General features: G+C 43.6%; 1 protein-coding gene across 3 annotated transcripts in view; it reads left to right on the top strand.

Annotated features, from left to right (window-relative positions):
• Positions 1-21,114, top strand: part of dym (dymeclin) — a 669,399-nt gene extending 648,285 nt beyond the window's left edge. For all 3 annotated transcript variants that reach the window (XM_070867483.1, XM_070867484.1, XM_070867482.1), the window contains one exon: positions 20,940-21,114. In XM_070867483.1, the coding sequence (XP_070723584.1) occupies positions 20,940-21,089 (150 nt within the window). In that variant the 3' untranslated portion in view covers positions 21,090-21,114. The remainder of the gene's footprint in view (positions 1-20,939) is intronic.
• Positions 21,115-21,586: the final 472 nt, after the last annotated feature.

Below are 21,586 nucleotides of genomic sequence, written 5' to 3'. Positions count from 1 at the left end.
CTGACGAATGTCTGTCCCACCTGTGACAGAGTCTGTGGCGCTCGTATTGGACTGTTCAGCCACCAAAGGACTCACTTTAGGAGTGGAAGCAAGTCTTCCTCGATTCCGAGGGACTGCCTATGATGATGATCTGCTTTGTAATGTTTAAAGCTCCTGGATCTGCAGTACTCTTTTCAGACCAATTATTGTGCTGGTCGCTATACCGTGGTACCAGTGTGAAAGCAGTACAGATGCTGAAGTGCATTATGTACTGCTTCCAGACTAGTATTGTAGACTGGTTGAAGAACATTTGTGTGATTCCATTTTGCTACACTCTACCGCTGAGCCAGCGACCGAAAGAACAGATAGTGTAATAATGCCTCAATAAATTGACCCAGTGAGCACCAGCTGCTGCTGTTTGCTCATGCACACTTAAAGTCATGTTTAAACCTGTACAAAGGGGAGCGGAAGTCTTTCAGCCACTCATCTTGGTAGTAGATGTGTTACTTTGCCACTTCTTCTACCTTGGGTGCTGTTAAAACCAGCTTGTAATATAAATTGAGTAACTGTCACAGCAGCTGCGATACAAGTCTGATCAGCAGAACCTCTTCCTGAAGAACTAATGCAGTTATAAACCTCCAAAAGGAAATTAACAGTTTATAATCATCATACAACCCTAAAATTAGGTACTAGTTTGAAATCACTCCACTATATACGTTTAACATTATGGGATGGGTTATTCAGTTTTGAGTGGTTTTGTACTGTTGTTGATAATCAGAAGTCCAGCAAACTCCATGTCATTGAATGAAGAGGTTCATGTGATGCCATTACTGCAAATGTATTGTGAAATAATTTGCAATAGGTTGCTAGCAAATTTACAGCCAATATGCATTATAGTTAATTATACCATTGTTTATATTTGTTCAATGGGTTTTAATTTTTTTTTATCCTATTTTCTTTTATTCTTCCGTACTGCCCTCAAGGCACTGACTCTTATTGGGGCTTAATTCCATAGGTGCCAGTATCTCACCCTATTGTCATTTTTCATAGCATGGTCAGCTATTAGACACCATTGAGCAACCCTGATTCTGTTTTCTCTCTCTCAACCCCGTTACCGTGCTCTCTCACTCACTCACCTTCTTCTCCCCCTCTCTTTCTTCTCCCCCTCTCTTTTTTTTCTCTCCCTCTCTTCCTCGCCAGCAGGAGTTACTGAATGACAATCAAGAATCTGGCTTTTTTCCCCTCTCTAGCACAGGGATACTGAAATCAATTGTACATTCCCACCCCCTTCACCACTGCTGCACGGCTGCATTCAGCTACCTCAACACATACAAGAGATCAAACTTTGGACCTTCCACATTAGTAAGTAGACTTACTAACTGAGTCACTGAGGTATCTGCTGGTTCAGAATGTTTTTAAACCAGTTTCCCAGCAGTCCCTGTGCACAGGAATATTGCTCACTCAGAACACTTCTTATCATTGCCATAGTAGTAAAAAAAACAGCCAGTGAGTGTGAGACACCTTTTAGCACAGCACAGAATACTTCCTCTGAGTGTTTTGGCTTTGTGCAGCGTCATGATCATACCACAGTGACCAACACCTTTCTGCTCAGCAACTGTTGATAGAACTTCAATCTCTCTTGTCTCTGTTTTGTTTGATTACATTAAGATAAGAAGCTGAGTGTTCAACTATACATACCCATTTGTGCTCTTATTGCCTTTTCACCTCTAAATTTGTCTTTTAATCCAGCCCAAACTGATGGGATGGAAGTCTCATCTCTCTCCTGACAGTTTTTTGTAAAGAATACATGGATCTCTCTATCATGTCATCATCTGAAGATGTAGATGTGCCAATGGCCATTCTTAATGCCTAAGCCCAGGCAATGAGTGTCATCAAGTTATTCTACCACGGGCAATTCCAATCCTGTCCTGTGCTAACATCCACACAGATGTCCAGTGGAAGTTGTTGGATAGTGATCATAAGCAGGTCCAAGAACAACTGTGTGGGAGGCTTGTGTTAAATGTGTTCAGGATGGTATGCACAGTAGACTTCATGGCATCACAGAAATCTGAACTTCAAAAAAGGATTTTGGAGTGGTGTCTTGGGATTTATTTTTTGTCTGTACTGTATTGTCCTGCATTATTATTGTGGTTTTTAGAGGAAAGGCTTTCTGGTGAGACTTTCAAACATGATCAATTTATTGTTGACCATTTTTTAGAATTAGTTAATGTGACCTTTCTCAATTGTTCAGTAAGTACTGAACTGCATGGTATGTCACTGAGCCAAATAGACCAGGAATATCCAGGTTCAATCCTTAGACTTGATTAGCTAATGTTAGCAGTGGTGACTGGGGAACTACAATTGGTCTCAGCAATCCTGGATGAACAGAAAACTGGCCTGATCACTATCCAGTGACCTTTGATGGAAAATGCTGGACACGAGATTAGGCAACTGTGATGCCGAGAAAAACATTAAAGGCATTGTATCTAAATGTGCAAAGCATTCGCAACAAAATAGATGAATTAATAACACAGATAAAAATAAATGAGTTTGATTTAATAGCCATTTTAGAAATGTGGTTGCAGAGTGACCAAGGTTGGGAACTAAATATTCCAGGACAGTTGACTTTTAGAAGCGATAGAAAAAATGTAAAAGGTGGGGGGTCAGGTGGGTAGCCCTGATAAATGATGGGATAAAGACAGTAGAGAGAAAGGATCTTGGCACAGAAAATCAAGATGTAGAATCACTTTGGGTGGAGCTAAGAGACAACAAGGGTCAGAAATCACTGGTGGGAGTAGTTTATAAGCACCCTAACAGTTGTTATAGTGTTGGAGACAATATAAATCAGGAAATTAGAGGTGCATGTAACAAGGGTAATACAGTAATCATGGGGGACTTTAATTTCCATATAGACTGGACAAACCAAATTTGCAGTAATAGTGCGGAGGACAAGTTCATGAAATGCATTCAGTAGATTCTAGATCAGTATGTCGAGGAGCCAACTAGGGAACAGGCTACAACAACACAAAAGCAAAATACTGCAGATGCTGGAAATCTGAAATAAAACAGAAAATGCTGGAAATACTCAGCAGGCTAGACAGCATCTGTGGAGAGAGAAACAGAGTTAAAGTTTCATGTCAATAACCTTTCATCGGAACAGGCTATTTTAGATCTAGTGTTGTGCAATGAGAGGGTTAATTAATAACCTTGTAGTAAAGGAGCCTCTGGGGAAGAGCAATCATAATATGATAGACTTTTACATTGAGTTTAAGAGTGATTTAGTTAAGTCTGAAACTAGGGTCTTAAATCTGAACAAAGAAAACTACGTAGGTATTGAGGGGAGAGTTGGCTAAGGTAGATTGGGAAATTAGATTCAAAGATATGACGGTACATAAGCAATGGCAAACATTTAAAGAAACAATTTATAATTCGCAACAAACTTACAATCCCTTAAGGAATAAAAACTCCATGGGAAAATTGGTCTAACCGTGGCTAACAAGAGAAGTTAAAAATAATATTAAATTAAAGGAAAAGGCTTATAATGTTGCCCAAAACAGTAGTAAGCCTGAGAATTGGGAAGATTTTAGAATTCAACAAAGAATGAACAATACATTGATAAAGTGAGAGAAAAGAGAATATGAGAGTAAACTAGCAAGAGACATAAAAACAGATTTTAAAAATCTTCAATAGGTATGTAAAAAGAAATAGATTGGCAAAAGTAAATGTGGGTCTCTTACAGGCAGAGACAGGAGAAATTATAATGGGGAATAAGGGAATGGCAGAGATATTAAACAAATACTTTGTATCTGATTTCACAGCAGAAACCACAAAAAATATTCTGGAAATAGTCAGGAACCAAAGGTCTAGTGAGAATGAAGAGCTTAAAGAAAATAGTATTAATAAAGAAATAGTACAATATTAATGGGACTAAAGACCAACAAATCCCTGGACCTAATGGCCTACATCCTAGGTTTTAAAAAAGGTGACTACAGAGATGGTGAATTACTTGGTTTTGATCTTCCAGAAATCCCTAGATTCTAGAACGGTCCCTGCGGATTGGAAGGTAGCAAATGTAACCCCATTATTCAAGAAAGGGGGGAGAGAGAAAACAGGGAATTATAGACTAGTTAACCTGACATCAGTAGTAGGGAAAATACTGGAATCTATTATTCATCATAGACAGTCCCTCGAAATCAAGGAAGACTTTCTTCCACTATAAAAGTGAGTTCTCAGGTGACTGTACAGTCCAATACGGGAATTACAGTCTCTGTCACAGGTGGGACAGACAGTGCTTGAAGGAAAGGGTGGGCGGGGAGTCTAGTTTGCCGCTCGCTCCTTCCACTGCCTGCGCTTGTTTTCTGCGTGCTCTCGGCGACAAGTCCCGAGGTGCTCTACGCCCTCCCAGATGTTCTTCCTCCACTTAGGGTGATCTCGGATGTGGGATTCCCAGGTGCAGTTGCACGCCTGCTCCACAACGACATGCAAGCTGTAATCCTGACCAACGGATCCACGACAGACCCAATCCACGTCCGGACTGGAGTCGAGCAGGGCTGCGTAATCGCGCCGGCACTCTTCTCGATTTTCCTTGCTGCAATGCTCCATCTCACTCTCAAAAAGCTCCCCGCTGGAGTGGAACTAAACTATAGAACCAATAGGAACCTATTCAACCTTCGTCGTCTCCAGGTTAGATCCAAGGTCATCCTGTCCTCTGTCATCGAACTACAATACACAGACGACACTTGCATCTGCGCCCATTCAGAGGCCGAACTCCAAGCCATCGTCAACATCTTCAGGCATACGAAAGCATAGGCCTTACACTAAATCTATTATTAGGGACATGGTAACAGGACACTTAGAAAATCATAATACGATTGGGTAGAATCAACACGAATTTATGAAAGGGAAATAGTGTTTGACATCTCTAGAGATTTTTGAGGTTGTAACTAGCATGGGGAACCAGTAGATGTACTGTATTTGGATTTTCAAAAAGCATTCAATATAGTGCCAGACAAGAGGTTATTACATAAAATTTAGGCTCATGGGATTGGGGGCATATTTTAACATGGATTAAGGATTGGTTAGCGGACAGAAAACAGAGAGTAGGGATAAACGGGTCATTTTCGGGTTGGTAGGCTGTAACTAGTGGGGTACCGCAAAGATCAGTGCTTGGTCCTCAATTATTTACAATCGATGTCAATGACTTAGATGAAGGGACCAAATGTAATGTATCAAAGTTTGCTCATGATACAAAGCTAGGTAGAAAAATATCTGTGAGGAGGATGCAAAGAGGCTGAAAAGGGATATAGACAGGCTAAGTGAGTGGGCAAGAACATGGCAGATGGAATAAAATGTGGAGAAATGTGAAGTTATCCATTTTGGTAGGAAAAGCAGAAAGGCAGGTTATTTTTTAAATGGTTAAGAGATTGGGAAATGTTGGTATTCAGAAGGACCTGGGTGTCCTTATACACGAATCGAAGAAAGTTAACAAGCAAGTCCAGCAAGCAATTAGGAAAGCAAATGATACAAAAAGATTGGAACATAAGAGTAAAAGGGAAGAAATTCGGGAGTGCCCCATTTGGGGCGTTAACTTTTAAAAGTTTGAAAAATTAGCGCCAATCGCTAATGGCTGCAAACTTTTTTTTAATTCAGCAGTTGCACTCTAGGAAGGAAATGGAGTGCTAAATCAGGCGCTCCACTTCCTCCTTGGGGTGCAATTGGCAGCAGGTGAGGCGGTGGGTTCAGTAGTGCTGCACACTGGGCCGTGCAGTACTGCCGTGTTGAAAGGCTCCTTCCCTCCCTTAAAGGGAAAGGCCATCGCTGCAGGCTCTGCAAAGAAAAACAAACTTACCTTCTCAATGACGGCAGCCACAACCCTGCCCAATCAGCCCGGCACTCAAGCAGAGTGCCGGGCTGATCTATCACGGGTAGGAACCGGCGAAAAAACCTGCAAGAGAGAAGGTAAGTTTTTTTTTTACTTACCTCGGCCACCTCGCCTTTAAGCGTCATCCCCGAAGCGGTAGGCCAACTGATGCATGCCATTTTTAGTTGCCGTGTTTTCGCTGCCAATGCTGCAGGGGCTGGAATGCAATTTTGAGTCCGGGGTGATGTATATGGCGATGATATCACGATCTGTGGACAAAGGAGATCTGGGCGCAACGCTGTACCGCCACCGCAAAATGCAGGAGTTGCTGACCTCGCCGTGCCGTTACGAAACCACTTGCAGCCCATTATCACTCCCCAGAGGCACAAATGGGCCCAATCTCGCCGCCAAGAAGATTATACATTCCCTTGGTGAGATCACATCTGGTGTACTGTGTACAGTTTTGTTCTCCTAACCTAAGGAAGGATATACTTGACTGAGAGGGAGTGCAATGAAGATTCACTAGATTGATGTCTGGGATGGGGGATTGTCCTGAGATGGGGGAATTGTCCTTTGAGGCCTTTATTCCCTAGAGTTTAGAAGTATGAGAGGTGATCTCATTGAAACATATAATAATATTCTTAAAGGGCTTGACAGGGTAGAAACTGGGAGGAGCTTTCCCCTAGCTTGGGAGTCTAGAACTAGGGGTTACAGTGTCAGAATAAGGGGTCGGCCATTTAGGACTGAGATGAGAAGAAATGTCTTCACTCAGAGCTGTGAATCTTTGGAATTCTCTACCCCCGAGGTTGAGAATGCTTAGTCGTTTAGTATATTCAAGGCAGAGATCACTAGATTTATGGGTACAAAGGGAACCAAGGGATATGGGGATAGTGCGGGAAAGTGAAGTTGAGGTAGAAGATCAACCTATGATCTAATTGAATGGTGGAGCAGGCTCAAAGGGCTGAATGGTCTACTCCTGATCCATTTCTTATGTTCATATGCTGCTGAATTCTGAGCTAATCTGACTTTGGTGCATGAGGATAACTATAAGTGTTATCATTGCAGTTATCACATTATTTCTAACAGTGAAAATGTGTCTTGGGACTCATTCAAAACTTCTTGTTGAAGAACGAATTGCAAATAAGAGTACAAACCCATGAAATAACCAGATGGTACTTGGCAACAAAGCAGCCAATGATGGGAAAATGTGGTGATATTTATAGACAGCATAAATGAGATGGATTGGAAACAAGTTTAAATTTACAGAGCTCATTTTTTTCAACCTGTCACTGATATCCTCCAATCCGCTCCTCTTCTGTCAGGCAGGATATTGTTCCATGGGTGCTGGTTACCATTTGGTACCTTGCCCAAGTGTTGATTTTGTTTGTGTGAGTATCACTGGGCAGTTGAGTGTCAGCTGGCTATTTGAGCACAGTAATGGTATCACAGCCTCTCACCATTTCCAGAATTCATCACTAGATAGGCTGGAACCCTGGCCAATGTTCCCCCTCCTCAAAATAGGAGTTGTTGAGGACGATTGCAGCTTCCCTACCGCCAATCTGGCTGCAATTAACTCACTCCGCACAGATTGGGAAATGACTCTGAAACGTCTTGTCTGTGTGGCTCAGGTACTCACAGCAATGAAGTCATTAAGCCCTCAAAAGAGCCTGTGTCAAAGGTGACCTGCATCTGGGCTTCCCCGATGGCTCATTTGGAGAGCAGCCAAATAGACCAGGAACATTGTAGCCTCGAACCACAGTAAGTTGAGTTAGTTAATCTCAACTGGATGACAGGAGGGTGATTGAAATTGGCCTCAGCATCCTTGATTTACTGATGGCAAAACCAGCAAAGGTTTCTACTTTTGATCATTACGAAGCATGGATATTTGGGCAAAGTAAGGGTATTTAGTGTCTGTAGAACCACACCTCAGCGATAGTCAACTGCTTCAGGAGAGATGAGGAGAAAACGGGAAGACAAAAACGTTGTGTAATTTCAGTAGTGGCATAAAACAAAATTGGTTACATTTTCAAACCTGAATGAGCATCGCACAGTGGGTTTGCACACGATGGTGATATGTCCTTAGCTACTTTGAAAGGTGCTGGCTTAACTACTTTTCATTGAAGTTGACCTGAGTTTCCTGTGGCTGTTGAGCCTCTTGATGTCACAGTGAATTAATCTGCTTCTATATTTTGCTATGACCCATGATAGTGGCGGTGTCTTCTGAAGCACAGTTGCCTGCTACCTGAAAGTAAACTTGCTTGCGTTCATTTAGATTGGCAGCTGGGAAGATCCATTTTTATTGTCTCTCTAGAATTTTAAAATTAATTATTTTTCCTGCTTCTTTATCCATGAAGCTGAAATATTGTGCCTGTGCTTATAGGTGGAGGTGTTGATAGTGATGAGCCCACACCACAGTTCCCAATAAATTTGGCTGGAGTGAATAATTGTAGCCATTTTTTCTTTCCTCCTACTTTTTTCAATTGACCTTCCTCGTCTAAAGAGGTCACAGCTCAGCCCTGCGCCACTTAGCATGTTTACCCTCTCAACCATGAGTGACGGGGTCGCAATCATTGCAAGATGAACAATACTATAGATGAAAGTATTGCACAATGTAGCTTCCTCCCTTCCCAATAGATTATTCTTCTGGTGAGGAGAAAATGCAACTTTTTTCCAGTAACCTATCTTGATCCTGCAACTCCAACAGAAAAAAATCATTAATGGCTTGGACTCTCAGTTCAGAGTGAACCTTTTTTTTGCACACGTTGATACAATAATGGGGTTTATTTGGCAATTATATTGCTTGCAACCCCGTCCACACCACACCCCCATTGCATTGTTCCGGCTATTTATGTACTAGTCCGAATTAAAGCATTTATTTTATTCTTCGAATGTGGGCATCGCTGGCAAGGCCAGCATTTATTGCCTGTCCCTGGTTGCCCTTGAAGTGGTGATGGGCCGCCTTCTTGAGCTGCTGCATTCCACATGGTGAAGGTACTCTCACAATGCTGTTAAAAAGAAAAACTTGTAATTATCTCGTGTCTTTCACAACCTCCAGACATTCCAAAGCGCTTTACACTCAATTCAGTACTTTTGAAGTGTAGTCACTATTGTATTGTTGCTATGTAGGAAACGGAATAATCAAATTGCACACACCAAGGTCCCACAAACAGCAGCGTGATAATGACCAGATAATCTTTGTGTAGGTGAGGGATAAATAATTAGACTTGTGCCTTGCAGATGGCGCAGAGGATTTGGGAGTTAGAAACATAACATAGAAATATAGAAAATAGGTGCAGGAGTAGGCCATTCGGTCCTTCGAGCCTGCACCACCATTCAATAACATCATGGCTGATCATTCACCTAAGTACCCCTTTCCTGCTTTCTCTCCATACCCCTTGATCCCCGTAGCCATAAGGGTCATATCTAACTCGCTCTTGAATATATCCAATGAACTGGCATCAACAACTCTCTGCGGTAGGGAATTCCACAGGTTAACAACGCTCTGAGAGAAGAAGTTTCTCCTCATCTCGGTCCTAAATGACTTACCTCTTATCCTTAGACTGTGACCCCTGGTTCTGGATTTCCCCAACATCGGGAACATTCTTCCTGCATCTAACCTGTCCGGCCCCGTCAGAATTTTGTATGTTTCTATGAGATCCCCTCACATTCTTCTAAACTCCAGTGAATACAAGCCCAGTCGATCCAGTTTCTCCTCATATGTCAGTCCTGCCATCCTGGGAATCAGTTTGGTGAACCTTCGCTGCATTCCCTCAATAGCAAGAACGTCCTTCCTCAGATTAGGAGACCAAAACTGAACACAATATTCCAGTTGAGGCCTCACCAAGGCCCTGTACAACTGGAGTAAGACCTCCCTGCTCCCATACTCAAATCCCCTAGCTATGAAGGCCAACATGCCATTTGCCTTCTTCACTGCCTGCTGTACCTGCATGCCAGCTTTCAATGACTGATGTACCATGACACCTAGGTCTCATTGCACCTCCCCTTTTCCTAAAATGCCACCATTCACATAATATTCTGCCTTCCTGTTTTTGCCCCCAAAGTGGATAACCTCACACTTATCCACATTATACTGCATCTGCCATGCATTTGCCTACTCACCTAACTGGTCCAAGTCACCCTGCAGCCTCTTAGCATCCTCCTCACAGCTCACACCGCCACCCAGCTTAGTGTCATCTGCAAACTTGGAGATATTACACTCAATTCCTTCATCTAAATCATTGATGGATATTGTAAATAGCTGGGGTCCCAGCACTGAGCCCTGCAGCACCTCACTAGCCACTGCCTGCCATTCTGAAAAGGACCCGTTTATCCTGACTCTCTGCTTCCTGTCTGCCAACCAGTTCTCTATCCACATAAATACATTACCCCCAATACCATGTGCTTTAATTTTGCACACCAATCATTTGTGTGGGACCTTGTCAAAAGCCTTTTGAAAGTCCAAATACACCACATCCACTGGTTCTCCCTTATCCACTCTACTTGTTACATCCTCAAAAAATTCCAGAAGATTTGTCAAGCATGATTTCCCTTTCATAAATCCATGCTGACTTGGACCGATCCTGTCACTGCTTTCCAAATGCGCTGCTATTTCATCTTTAATAATTGATTCCAACATTTTCCCCACTACTGATGTCAGGCCAACGGGTCGATAATTACCTGTTTTCTCTCTCCCTCTTTTTTAAAAAAAGTGGCGTTACATTAGCTACCCTCCAGTCCATAGGAACTGATCCAGAGTCGATAGATTGTTGGAAAATGATCACCAATGCATCCACTATTTCTCGGGTCACTTCCTTAACTACTCTGGGATGTAGACTATCAGGCCCCGGGGATTTATCGGCTTTCAAGCCCATCAATTTCCCTAACACAATTTCCTGACTTCATTCAGTTCCTCCTCCTTGATAGACCCTCGGTCCTCTAGTATTTCCGGAAGTTTATTTGTGTCTTCTTTCGTGAAGACAGAACCAAAGTATTTGTTCACTTGGTCTGCCATTTCTTTGTTCCATTTCTAAATTCACCTGAATCTGACTGCAAGGGGCCTACGTTTGTCTTCACTAATCTTTTTCTCTTCACATATCTATAGAAGCGTTTGCAGTCAGTTTTTATGTTCCCAGCAAGCTTCTTCTCATACTCTATTTTCTCCCTCCTAATTAAACCCTTTGTCCTCCTCTGCTGATTTCTAAATTTCTCCCAGTCCTCAGGTTTGCTGCTTTTTCTGGCCAATTTATATGCCTCTTCCTTGGATTTAACACTATCCCTAATTTCCCTTGTTAGCCACGCTTGAGCCACCTTCCCCGTTTTATTTTTATTCCAGACAGGGATGTACAATTGTTGAAGTTCATCCATGTGATCTCTAAATGTTTGCCATTGCCTATCCACCGTCAACCCTTTAAGTATCATTCGCCAATCTATTCTAGCCAATTTCACGTCTCGTACCATCGAAGTTACCTTTCCTTAAGTTCAGGACCCTAGTCTCCGAATTAACTGTGTCACTCTCCATCTTAATAAAGAATTCTACCATATTATGGTCACTCTTCCCTAAGGGGCCTCGCACAATAAGATTTCTAATTCGTCCCTTCTCATTACACATCACCCAGTCTAGGATGGCCAGCCCTCTAGTTGGTACCTCGACATATTGGTCCAGAAAACCATCCCTAATACACTCCAGGAAATCCTCCTCCACCGTATTGCTACCAGTTTGGTTAGCCCAATCAATATGTAGATTAAAGTCGCCCATGATAACTGCTGTACCTTTATTGCACGCATCCCTAATTTCTTGTTTGATGCTGTCCCCAACCTCACTACTACTGTTTGGTGGTCTGTACACAACTCCCACTAGCGTTTTCTGCCCTTTGGTATTCCACAGCTCTACCCATACAGAGATTCCACATCATCCAAGCTAATGTCCTTCCTTACTATTGCGTTAATTTCCTCTTTAACCAGCAATGCTACCCCACCTCCTTTTCCTTTCTGTCTATCCTTCCTGAATGTTAAATACCCCTGGATGTTGAGTTCCTAGCCTTGGTCACCCTGGAGCCATGTCTCCGTAATCCCAATTACATCATATTCGTTAATAGCTGCCTGCGCAGTTAATTCATCCACCTTATTACGAATACTCCTCGAGTTGGAACGTGAGCCACTTGCTGCAGAATACCCAGCCTCTGACTTGCTCTGGTAGCCGCAGCATTTATGTGGCTATTCCTGTTGAGATTCTAGTCAATGGTAACAGCTACCATGTTGATGGTGAAAACTTGGCAATGCTAATGCCATTGAATGCCCTGGGTAGTGGCTAGGCTGTCTCTTGTTGGAGCTGGTCATTGCCAGGGACTTGAGTGGCATGAATGTTACTTGCCACTTATCTGCCCAAGCCTAGATGTTGTCAGGTCTTGCTGCATGTGGGCATGGACTGCTTCATTATCTGAGGAAATGCAAATGGAGCTGTATGCTTTGCAATTATCATTGAACAGCCCAACTTCTGACCTTATGATGGAGGGAAGATCAATGATGAAATAGTTGAAAATAGTTTGGTCTAGGACACTGCCCAGAGGAGTGCCTACAGCATTGTTCTGGGGCGATGATTGCCCTCCAACAACCACAGGCATCTTCCTTTGTGTCAGGTATTACTCCAGCCACTAGAGAGTTTCCCCTTGATTCCCATTGACTTTAGTTTTACTAGGGCTTCTTGGTGCCACACTCGGTTGAATGTTGCCCTGATGTCAAGGGCAGTCACTCTCACCTCACCTCTGGGCCAAGTTTGGCCCAAGGCTGTAATGAGGTCTAGAACCGAATGGCCCTAGCAGAACCCAAACTGAATTGATGAGCAAGTTATTGGTGAGTGATTGCTGTTTGATAACACTGTTGACAACTCCTTCCATCACTTGCTAATGAGTCGGGGTCGGCTGATGGAGCGATAATTGACTGGGTTGGATTTATTACGTTTTGTGGATAGGACATACCTGGGCAATTTTCCACATTGTTGGGTAGATGCCAGTATTGTAGCTGTATTTGAACAGTTAGAGGCGCTGGTAGTTCTGGTATACAGCTCTTCCGTACTACAGCCAGGAAATTGTCGCGGCCTTTGCTGTGCACTTCTCTGTTTCTTGGTGTCATGTGGAGTGAATCAAATTAGCTGAAGACTGGCACCTGTGCATGTACATCAGGACCTCAGAGGAGACTGAGAGGGTGAACCACTTCTGTCTGAAGATGGTTGCAAATGGTTCAATTTTGTCTCTCGCACTTGTGCAAGGCTCCATCATCATTGCGATGGGGATGTTCATGGAGTCTCCCCTGCTTAATTGTCCACCACCATTCAAACCTGGATGTGGCAGGATTGTAGAGCTTTGACTTAATCTGTTCGCTGTGGGATTGTTCAGCTCTATAGTATGCTGCTTTCGTTGTTTAGCATGCATTGCAGCTTCAGGTTCAGGTATGCCTGGTGCTGCTCTCAGCATGCTTTTCGGCACCCCTCATTGAACCAGAGTTGGTCATCTGGCTTGATGGTGATGGAGGAGGGTCATGAGGTTACAGTTAATGATGTTTGACAATTCTGCTGCTACTGATGGATGCACAGTTTTGAGCTGCTTGATCTGTACTTAATCTTATCCCACTTAACACTCCTGGAGAGTGGCTTCAAGTCCCACTCCAGGAACTTGAGTACATAAAAAAAAATCTGGGCTGACACTCCAGTGCAGTGCTGAGGGAGTGCTGCACTGTTGGAGGTGCCGTCTTTCGGATGAGACGTTAAACCGAGGCCCCGTCTGCTCCCTCAGGTGGACGTGAAAGATCCCATGGCATTATTTAGAAGAAGAGTAGGGGAGTTATCCCCAATGTCCTGGCCAATATTTCATCATCATCATCATCATCATCATAGGCAGTCCCTCGGAATCGAGGAAGACTTATTTCCACTCTTAAAATGAGTCCTTAGGTGGTCGAACAGTCCAATACGAGAACTACAGTTCCTGTCACTGGTGGAACAAATAGTCGTTGAGGGTAAGGGAGAGTGGGACTGGTTTGCCACATGCTCTTTCCGCTGCCTGCGCTTGATTTCTGCATGCTCTCGGCGATGAGACTCGAGGTGCTCAACGCCCTCCCGGATGCACTTCCTCCACTTAGGGCGATCTTTGGCCAGGGACTCCCAGGTGTCAGTGCACTTTATCAGGGAGGCTTTGAGAGTGTCCTTGTAATGTTTCCTCTGCCGATCTTTGGCTCGTTTGCCGTGAAGGAGTTCCGTGTAGAGCGCTTGCTTTGGAGGGAAATTTATCCCTCAATCACCATAACAAAAACAGAATATCTGGTCATTATCACATTGCTGTTTGTGGGAGTTTGCTGTGCACAAGTTGGCTGCTGCGTTTCCCACATTACAACAGCGACTACACTCCAAAAGTACTTCATTGGCTATAAAGCGCTTTGAGACATCCGATGATCATGAAAGGCGCTATATGAATGCAAGTCTCTTTTTTTTAATCACAGGGTATTGCCACATGACACGATGGAGGGTGTCCTCAGTGTCAAGACAGGACATCGTCTCCACGAGGACCCACTTCTACCAATACTGTCGCATCTGTGACAGGTAGATTGGTGAGGTCGCGATCAAGTAGTTTGTTCTCTCACTACCTGCTATAAGCCTAGTTTAGAAACGTAGAAATTTACAGCGCAGAAGGAGGCCATTTCGGCCCATCGTGTCCGCACGGCCCTTGGTCAGCAGTCCTAAAGGTTACATGTAAACCTATGAACAATGACGGAAATGCAAAGAGCACCCAGCCCAAACCAGTCCACCTTACACAACTGCGACACCCCTTATACTGAAACATTCTACACTCCATCCCAACCGGAGCCATGTGATTTCCTGGGAGAAGCAAAAACCAGATACCCAGGCCAATTTAGGGAGAAAAAATCTGGGGAAATTGCGCTCTGACCCATCCAGGCAATCGAAACTAGTCCAGGAGATCACCTTGATCATATTCTATTCCCTGCAGTACTTACCATTATATCCGTGCCGTCCAACAAAAGGTCATCCAGTCTAATCCCAAATACCAGCTCTAGGTCTGTAACCCAGCAGGTTACTGCACTTTAAATGCCCATCCAACCATCTCTTAAAAGTGATTAAGGTTTCTGCATCCAGCACTCTTCCAGGCAGTGAATTCCAGATCCCCACAACCCTATGCGTAAAGAAGCCCCCCTCAAATCCCCTCTAAACCTTCCACCAACCACCTTAAAACTGTGCCCCCTCATAATAGACCCCTCCACCACTGGAAATAGGCCCTTACTATCCACTATGTCCAGGCCCCTCAATATTTTGTACACCTCAATAAGGTCTCCTCTCAACCTCCTATGTTCCAATGAGAACAAACCCAGCCTATCCAATCTGTCCTCATAACTAAGATTCTCCATTCCAGGCAGCATCCTAGTAAATCTCCTCTGCACCCTCTCTAGTGCAATCACATCCTTCCTATAACACGGCGACCAGAACTGCACGCAGTACTCCAGCTGTGGCCTAACCAAAGTATTATACAATTTAAGCATAACCTCCCTGCTCTTCTATTCTATGCCTCGGCCAATAAAGGCAAGCATTCCGCATGCCTTCTTAACCACCTTATCCACCTGGCCTGCTACTTTCAGGGATCTGTGGGCAAGCACTTCAAGGTCCCTTTGTTCATTTGTTTGGCAGCTTCGTCCTTTAGGAGTTGGCCTGCTTGTTCAGTGGTCGTACTACCAAGCCAGTGTTGGTGTTGAACATTGAAGTCTCCCACACAGAGTCCATTCTGTGCCCTTACTACTCTTCGTGCTTCCTCAAAGCGGTGTTCAACATGGAGTTATAATTATATGGTGCTATAATTAATGGGGGTTTCCTTGCCGACATTTGAGACTTAATGGGGTCAAGCATCAGTGTTGTGGACTACCAGGGCCACTCATAAAGAATTTATACCACTGGTGGGTCTGTCCTACTGGTTGAACAGGACATAACTCGGGATGGTAATAGGGGAGTCTGGGACATTGGTTAATAGCTATAATTCTGTTGCTTGACTAGTATGTGGGACAGCTCTCCCTACCTTGGCATCAGTTTTTCTTTTGTTTTCACTGAATTGGTGGGATTTGAACTTATTAATCCTGGCCTCTGGATTACTAGTCCAGTAGCATAACCACTATGCTACTGCACCAGATAAATAATATCTTTGGATGGGGATTAGGATATTTTCTATTTGTCTATTCCCTCCCCTTCCTGAAGTGTATTTGGGAATCACTTGCTGTACTTCGTCCAAGTCTATTATTCATGTGGGAGACATAGAAATAAGCAGTTGAAATCAGTGGGCAATCAATGTAATAAAAAACAAATTAAGCACAAGAAGCTAACCTTATTTTATGTTACCATTGAAGTCTGTTAATTGGAGCGCAATAATGGAGATTATGAATTGTTGCATTTATCAGATTGTACCAGTAAAGATTTAAATACATCGGGAATCCATTAAGAATTGCCATATTGATTCTGCGCTTGGTTAACAGATGTCAGTTGTATTGGCCATCACCAGTTACATGATCACTTGGTCTGCAGATGAGCTTTTTCTTTTCTTTTGTTAATTACTATCCTACTCTTCTCTACAAGTGAATGTGCAGTATATTATTAGAAGATCCATTTCACTGCCTCTAACTGCTGCCTGTTGTCGCCAGACTGGCAGAACTGTAGGATAGAGTCACACACAGCAGCGGGTTGTGTGGAGAGTTGAAACATAGCCGCTTTCATTATTCATTAGGATGAGGCTACAGCCCAGAACAAACTGTCAGAGCGCGACATGATTAGAACACTGATGACAAAGGCAGGGAGGCAACTGTCCATTAATAATGAAGTGGTATATGATCATCTTTCTCTAGTTTGTAGTGTCAATGTTTCCCTTGTGTTGGGCCAACAATCTGCCCCTCATCTGAACCATGTCCTTTTATAGGGACCCAAATCTGGCATGATAGTATTTTAAATCATCACTGTTTCATTCCCTTTTGAATCTCAAATAGCAGGGCTCAGAAATAACAACTTGTGGAGAGTATGGTGGCAGGGTTCATTTTGGGATATTACGTATTCCGGGATCCTGAAATGTACTAAGTAACCTCAGATTTTATCACTGTCTTGCATCTTTTGGAAACCATCAACTTAGGAAACGATGAGCTCTGTAACGGCTCAGTGGGTAAATTCACTGCCTGGTGTGGTACACAGAGATACACAGACTAGAAAAGCAATAGGTTTGAGCCCTAATCAGTGCTGATCTCACCTGGAGTTGGCACTAGGGCACAGTGATCCTTGCTAGAAAGTTGCATAGAAAGGACAAGATCAGACCTAGTTGTGATTCCCCCTGTGATTGAATAGCCTGCTGACACTCATTTCCTGGCTGCACATGTGACAAATGGCCACCTGAGGGAAATGCTGTTTTATATGGAACTGTACCCAAACAGGAGTTAAAATATATAATAGTTTAGAAAACTTTCACCCATATGCCTTAAATGAGATAGCGAGAATATTCTTCTTAGGCGGTCCTTCGTATCGAGGATGACTTGCTTCCTCCAAAAAGGACTAAGTTTACAGGTGTTTCAATGAAGGACCTAATATTCTAGGTTCTGAACTGCAAACTGAAGGGTGGAAGATGCCTATGCGTGGATTTTTTTAACACCAGCCACCACACGGGCTTGACAGAGCTAGGTCTTGGTCCAGTGGCAAGGATTACCCAATACGACTGGAGACCAGCTCTGCTGCAAGAACCTAGTGCGCACACATATCACCGTGTGGGCTGGCCCGTGCTACCCCTGGACGCTCACCACTTCTGGACCCAGAACTCACGCCTCTCCTGGGCCCCGATCACATCGATCTATAATATCTCGCCATTCCTTCGCCCGACCTCGCCGCTCCCGCTGTACCTGCCCACACTCCAATCAGCGACCTGGATTTTGGTGACGTCCAATCCAGTCGCCCTCTTCACAGCCGTCGCCTTCCCGGACCGGCTCACACTGGACCTTGCAGGGGCATGCTCCTTTTATGGCCCCCACCTGCCGCAGAGGGCTCTTCGCAGGTTGGGGCCTCGCTGTGGGCCAGGCCACTACACCTCATTGACAGTCATTTTCCAACATTCCATTGACTCTGGATCAGTTCCTATGGAGTGGAGGGTAGCCAATGTAACCCCACTTTTTAAAAAAGGAGGGAGAGAGAAAACAGGGAATTACAGACCGGTCAGCCTGACATCGGTAGTGGGTAAAATGATGGAATCAATTATTAAGGATGTCATAGCAGTGCATTTGGAAAGAGGTAATATGATAGGTCCAAGTCAGCATGGATTTGTGAAAGGGAAATCATGCTTGACAAATCTTCTGGAATTTTTTGAGGATGTTTCCAGTAGAGTGGACAAGGGAGAACCAGTTGATGTGGTATATTTGGACTTTCAGAAGGCTTTCGACAAGGTCCCACACAAGAGATTAATGTGCAAAGTTAAAGCACATGGGATTGGGGGTAGTGTGCTGACATGGATTGAGAACTGGTTGTCAGACAGGAAGCAAAGAGTAGGAGTAAATGGGGACTTTTCAGAATGGCAGGCAGTGACTAGTGGGGTACCGCAAGGTTCTGTGCTGGGGCCCCAGCTGTTTACACTGTACATTAATGATTTAGACGAGGGGATTAAATGTAGTATCTCCAAATTTGCGGATGACACTAAGTTGGGTGGCAGTGTGAGCTGCAAGGAGGATTCTATGAGGCTGCAGAGCGACTTGGATAGGTTAGGTGAGTGGGCAAATGCATGGCAGATAAAGTATAATGTGGATAAATGTGAGGTTATCCACTTTGGTGGTAAAAACAGAGAGACAGACTATTATCTGAATGGTGACAGATTAGGAAAAGGGCAGGTGCAAAGAGACCTGGGTGTCATGGTACATCAGTCATTGAAGGTTGGCATGCAGGTACAGCAGGCGGTTAAGAAAGCAAATGGCATGTTGGCCTTCATAGCGAGGGGATTTGAGTACAAGGGCAGAGAGGTGTTGCTACAATTGTACAGGGCCTTGGTGAGGCCACACCTGGAGTATTGTGTACAGTTTTGGTCTCCTAACCTGAGGAAGGACATTCTTGCTATTGAGGGAGTGCAGCGAAGGTTCACCAGACCGATTCCCGGGATGGCGGGACTGACCTATCAAGAAAGACTGGATCAACTGGGCTTGTATTCACTGGAGTTCAGAAGAATGAGAGGGGACCTCATAGAAACGTTTAAAATTCTGACGGGGTTAGACAGGTTAGATGCAGGAAGAATGTTCCCAATGTTGGGGAAGTCCAGAACCAGGGGACACAGTCTAAGGATAAGGGGTAAGCCATTTAGGACTGAGATGAGGAGGAATTTCTTCACCCAGAGAGTGGTGAACCTGTGGAATTCTCTACTACAGAAAGTTGTTGAGGCCAATTCACTAAATATATTCAAAAAGGAGTTAGATGAAGTCCTTACTACTAGGGGAATCAAGGGGTATGGTGAGAAAGCAGGAATGGGGTACTGAAGTTGCATGTTCAGCCATGAACTCATTGAATGGCGGTGCAGGCTAGAAGGGCCGAATGGCCTACTCCTGCACCTATTTTCTATGTTTCTATGTTTCTACCTCCACTTCTTTTATGGCCCCGACCTGCCGCAGATGGTTCTTCGCAGGTCGGGGTCTCGCTGTATTTGGGGTATTTGCGAGAATATTAGTAAAGCTTTAACTGACATTTTTGTAAGTTAGATACATTTGGGAGAGATTTCTGATGATGGAAAATGGCTAACATAATTCCATTATTTAAAAAATAACGTTAAGTGATGTATTTTCAGAAGGCTAGTGGGTGAACACTTGAAAAGGATAGCTGTTGGCTTTTTAAAATACAGGAGTAATGCAATTAATTGATAACTGGATTTTCAGAAAGCTTTTGACAATGTTCCATCTTGTTGATTAATGATTAAGAAATCACAGAATAGGAGATAACATGATGCTGGTAGAAAATTTGCTAAAAATTAAGAAACAATATAGCTATAAATGGGAACTTTTCAGACTGAAGTTACAACCAAGGCATCCCAAGGTTTAGGTCTAGGACCATGGTGCGAATTACTGCTGTTCAAGTGTTGGCTTGGCTCAATGGTAGGATTCTTGTCTCTCAGTCAGAAAGATGTGGATTCAAGCCCTACTCAGGACTGGAGGACATAATCTAGAGTAACATTTAAGTGCAATACGGCGAGATTGTTACATTATCGGAGGGTGCCATCTTTCACTTAAGACCAAGGTCCCATCTGCCTTTTCAGGTGGACATAAAAATCCCACAGCATTATTAGAAAAACAGGGAGTTCCTGCTGTCCAGTATTCATCCCTTTGTCAAAACTGTCAAAACTGCCAAAACTGAGTAACTGGTCATTTGCCTCACTTTCTCTTCCTGGGGCTTTACTGTGTACAAATTGGCTGTCACATTTGCCTAAGTAAGTGACTACACTTCAAAAATTAATTTATTCGCTATGAATTACTTTAGAATGTTCTGAGGACTTGAAAGATGGTGTATAAATATAGGTTATTTATTTCTTTGCTTAATTCGTATTTCAAGTAATGACTTGGACAAGCTAAATCTCCCAAGTTTTCAGGTAAAAACAAAATAGGCAGAGCAACAATGAGGACAGTGGAGAAAGTAACACAGGTGAGGAAGAGACAAAGATCAAACCCATGACAGAATTTATCTCCATCCTCTTTCTCAACTTGAATAACATATGGATCTGTTGACTTACTTTACTACACTACAGATTGCAATAAAAACAGTGCACCAAATCCAGTGTACTGGTAGCTCTGTGAATGAGTGCATCCTGTGGTGAGGTACAGAGCATACAGATAAGGACTGTCTGGTTTGAAGATGTCAGCCGTGGCTCTTGCTGGCATAGCACATCAATGTCTATAACCGCTCAGCTTTTTGGTCTCGTTGGGCTGTCTGAGGAAAGAAAGTGCAGACTGGGCAGGCCTTCATAAAGAGGGATGGCTTCAAGATGGTTGGCTGGCGGAAGAGCCTAACAAAAAGTTGAGTGTGCAGTTACTCATATTTGTTTTTCTCTTTCTTTCACCACAGAAGTTTCCAGAACTGAAGTTCAAGTATGTTGAAGAGGAGCAACCAGAGGAATTTTTTGTTCCATACATTTGGTCATTGGCTTATAACTCCACAGCCGAGCTGTATTGGAACCCACAGCAAGTCCAGCTCTTCACAATGGACTCTGGCTGAGCACCTGTTCCTTGGGATGATTGGTGGTGGGGTGGGGGGGGGGGGGGTGGCGGGGGGAGTACAAGAAACTTTCATCCAAGTTTCACATGCTCTGCACCTATGTTAGGCAGTTCTTTTTTTGGACAGGGAGAAGGGAATTGAGGATGCAGTGTATATTGAAAGTTGTCAAGTCACAGACCAAAGCACAGTTTCAGATGCCTGGAAGGGAATAATTGTAATTGCCTAATTTTTCACTGAATACTCTTGATTAGTCAGTAGTGAATCACTTTGCCCACCCTGGGCTGAGGGTGATAGACCCCTGTGCAAATGGTACAGTAAACATAGGTGGGGTGCACCTCTAAAGAGAGAAACATCCCATAAAATACAACACTCACTTTTCCTAAGTATATTCAGAATACCAATATAATTGTGGATTATAATATTTAATTAAAATGTTTTAGAATTGCAATCATTCCTGATCCAGGAAAGTTCCTTGTAGGTAAGAACTGAGACCGAGG

This window comes from Pristiophorus japonicus, chromosome 2, assembly GCF_044704955.1.
Source record: "Pristiophorus japonicus isolate sPriJap1 chromosome 2, sPriJap1.hap1, whole genome shotgun sequence".
NCBI classification, from domain to species: Eukaryota; Metazoa; Chordata; class Chondrichthyes; family Pristiophoridae; genus Pristiophorus; species Pristiophorus japonicus.
The sequence above is the reverse complement of the archived record's forward strand: the minus strand, read 5'-3'. Positions and strand labels throughout refer to the sequence as shown.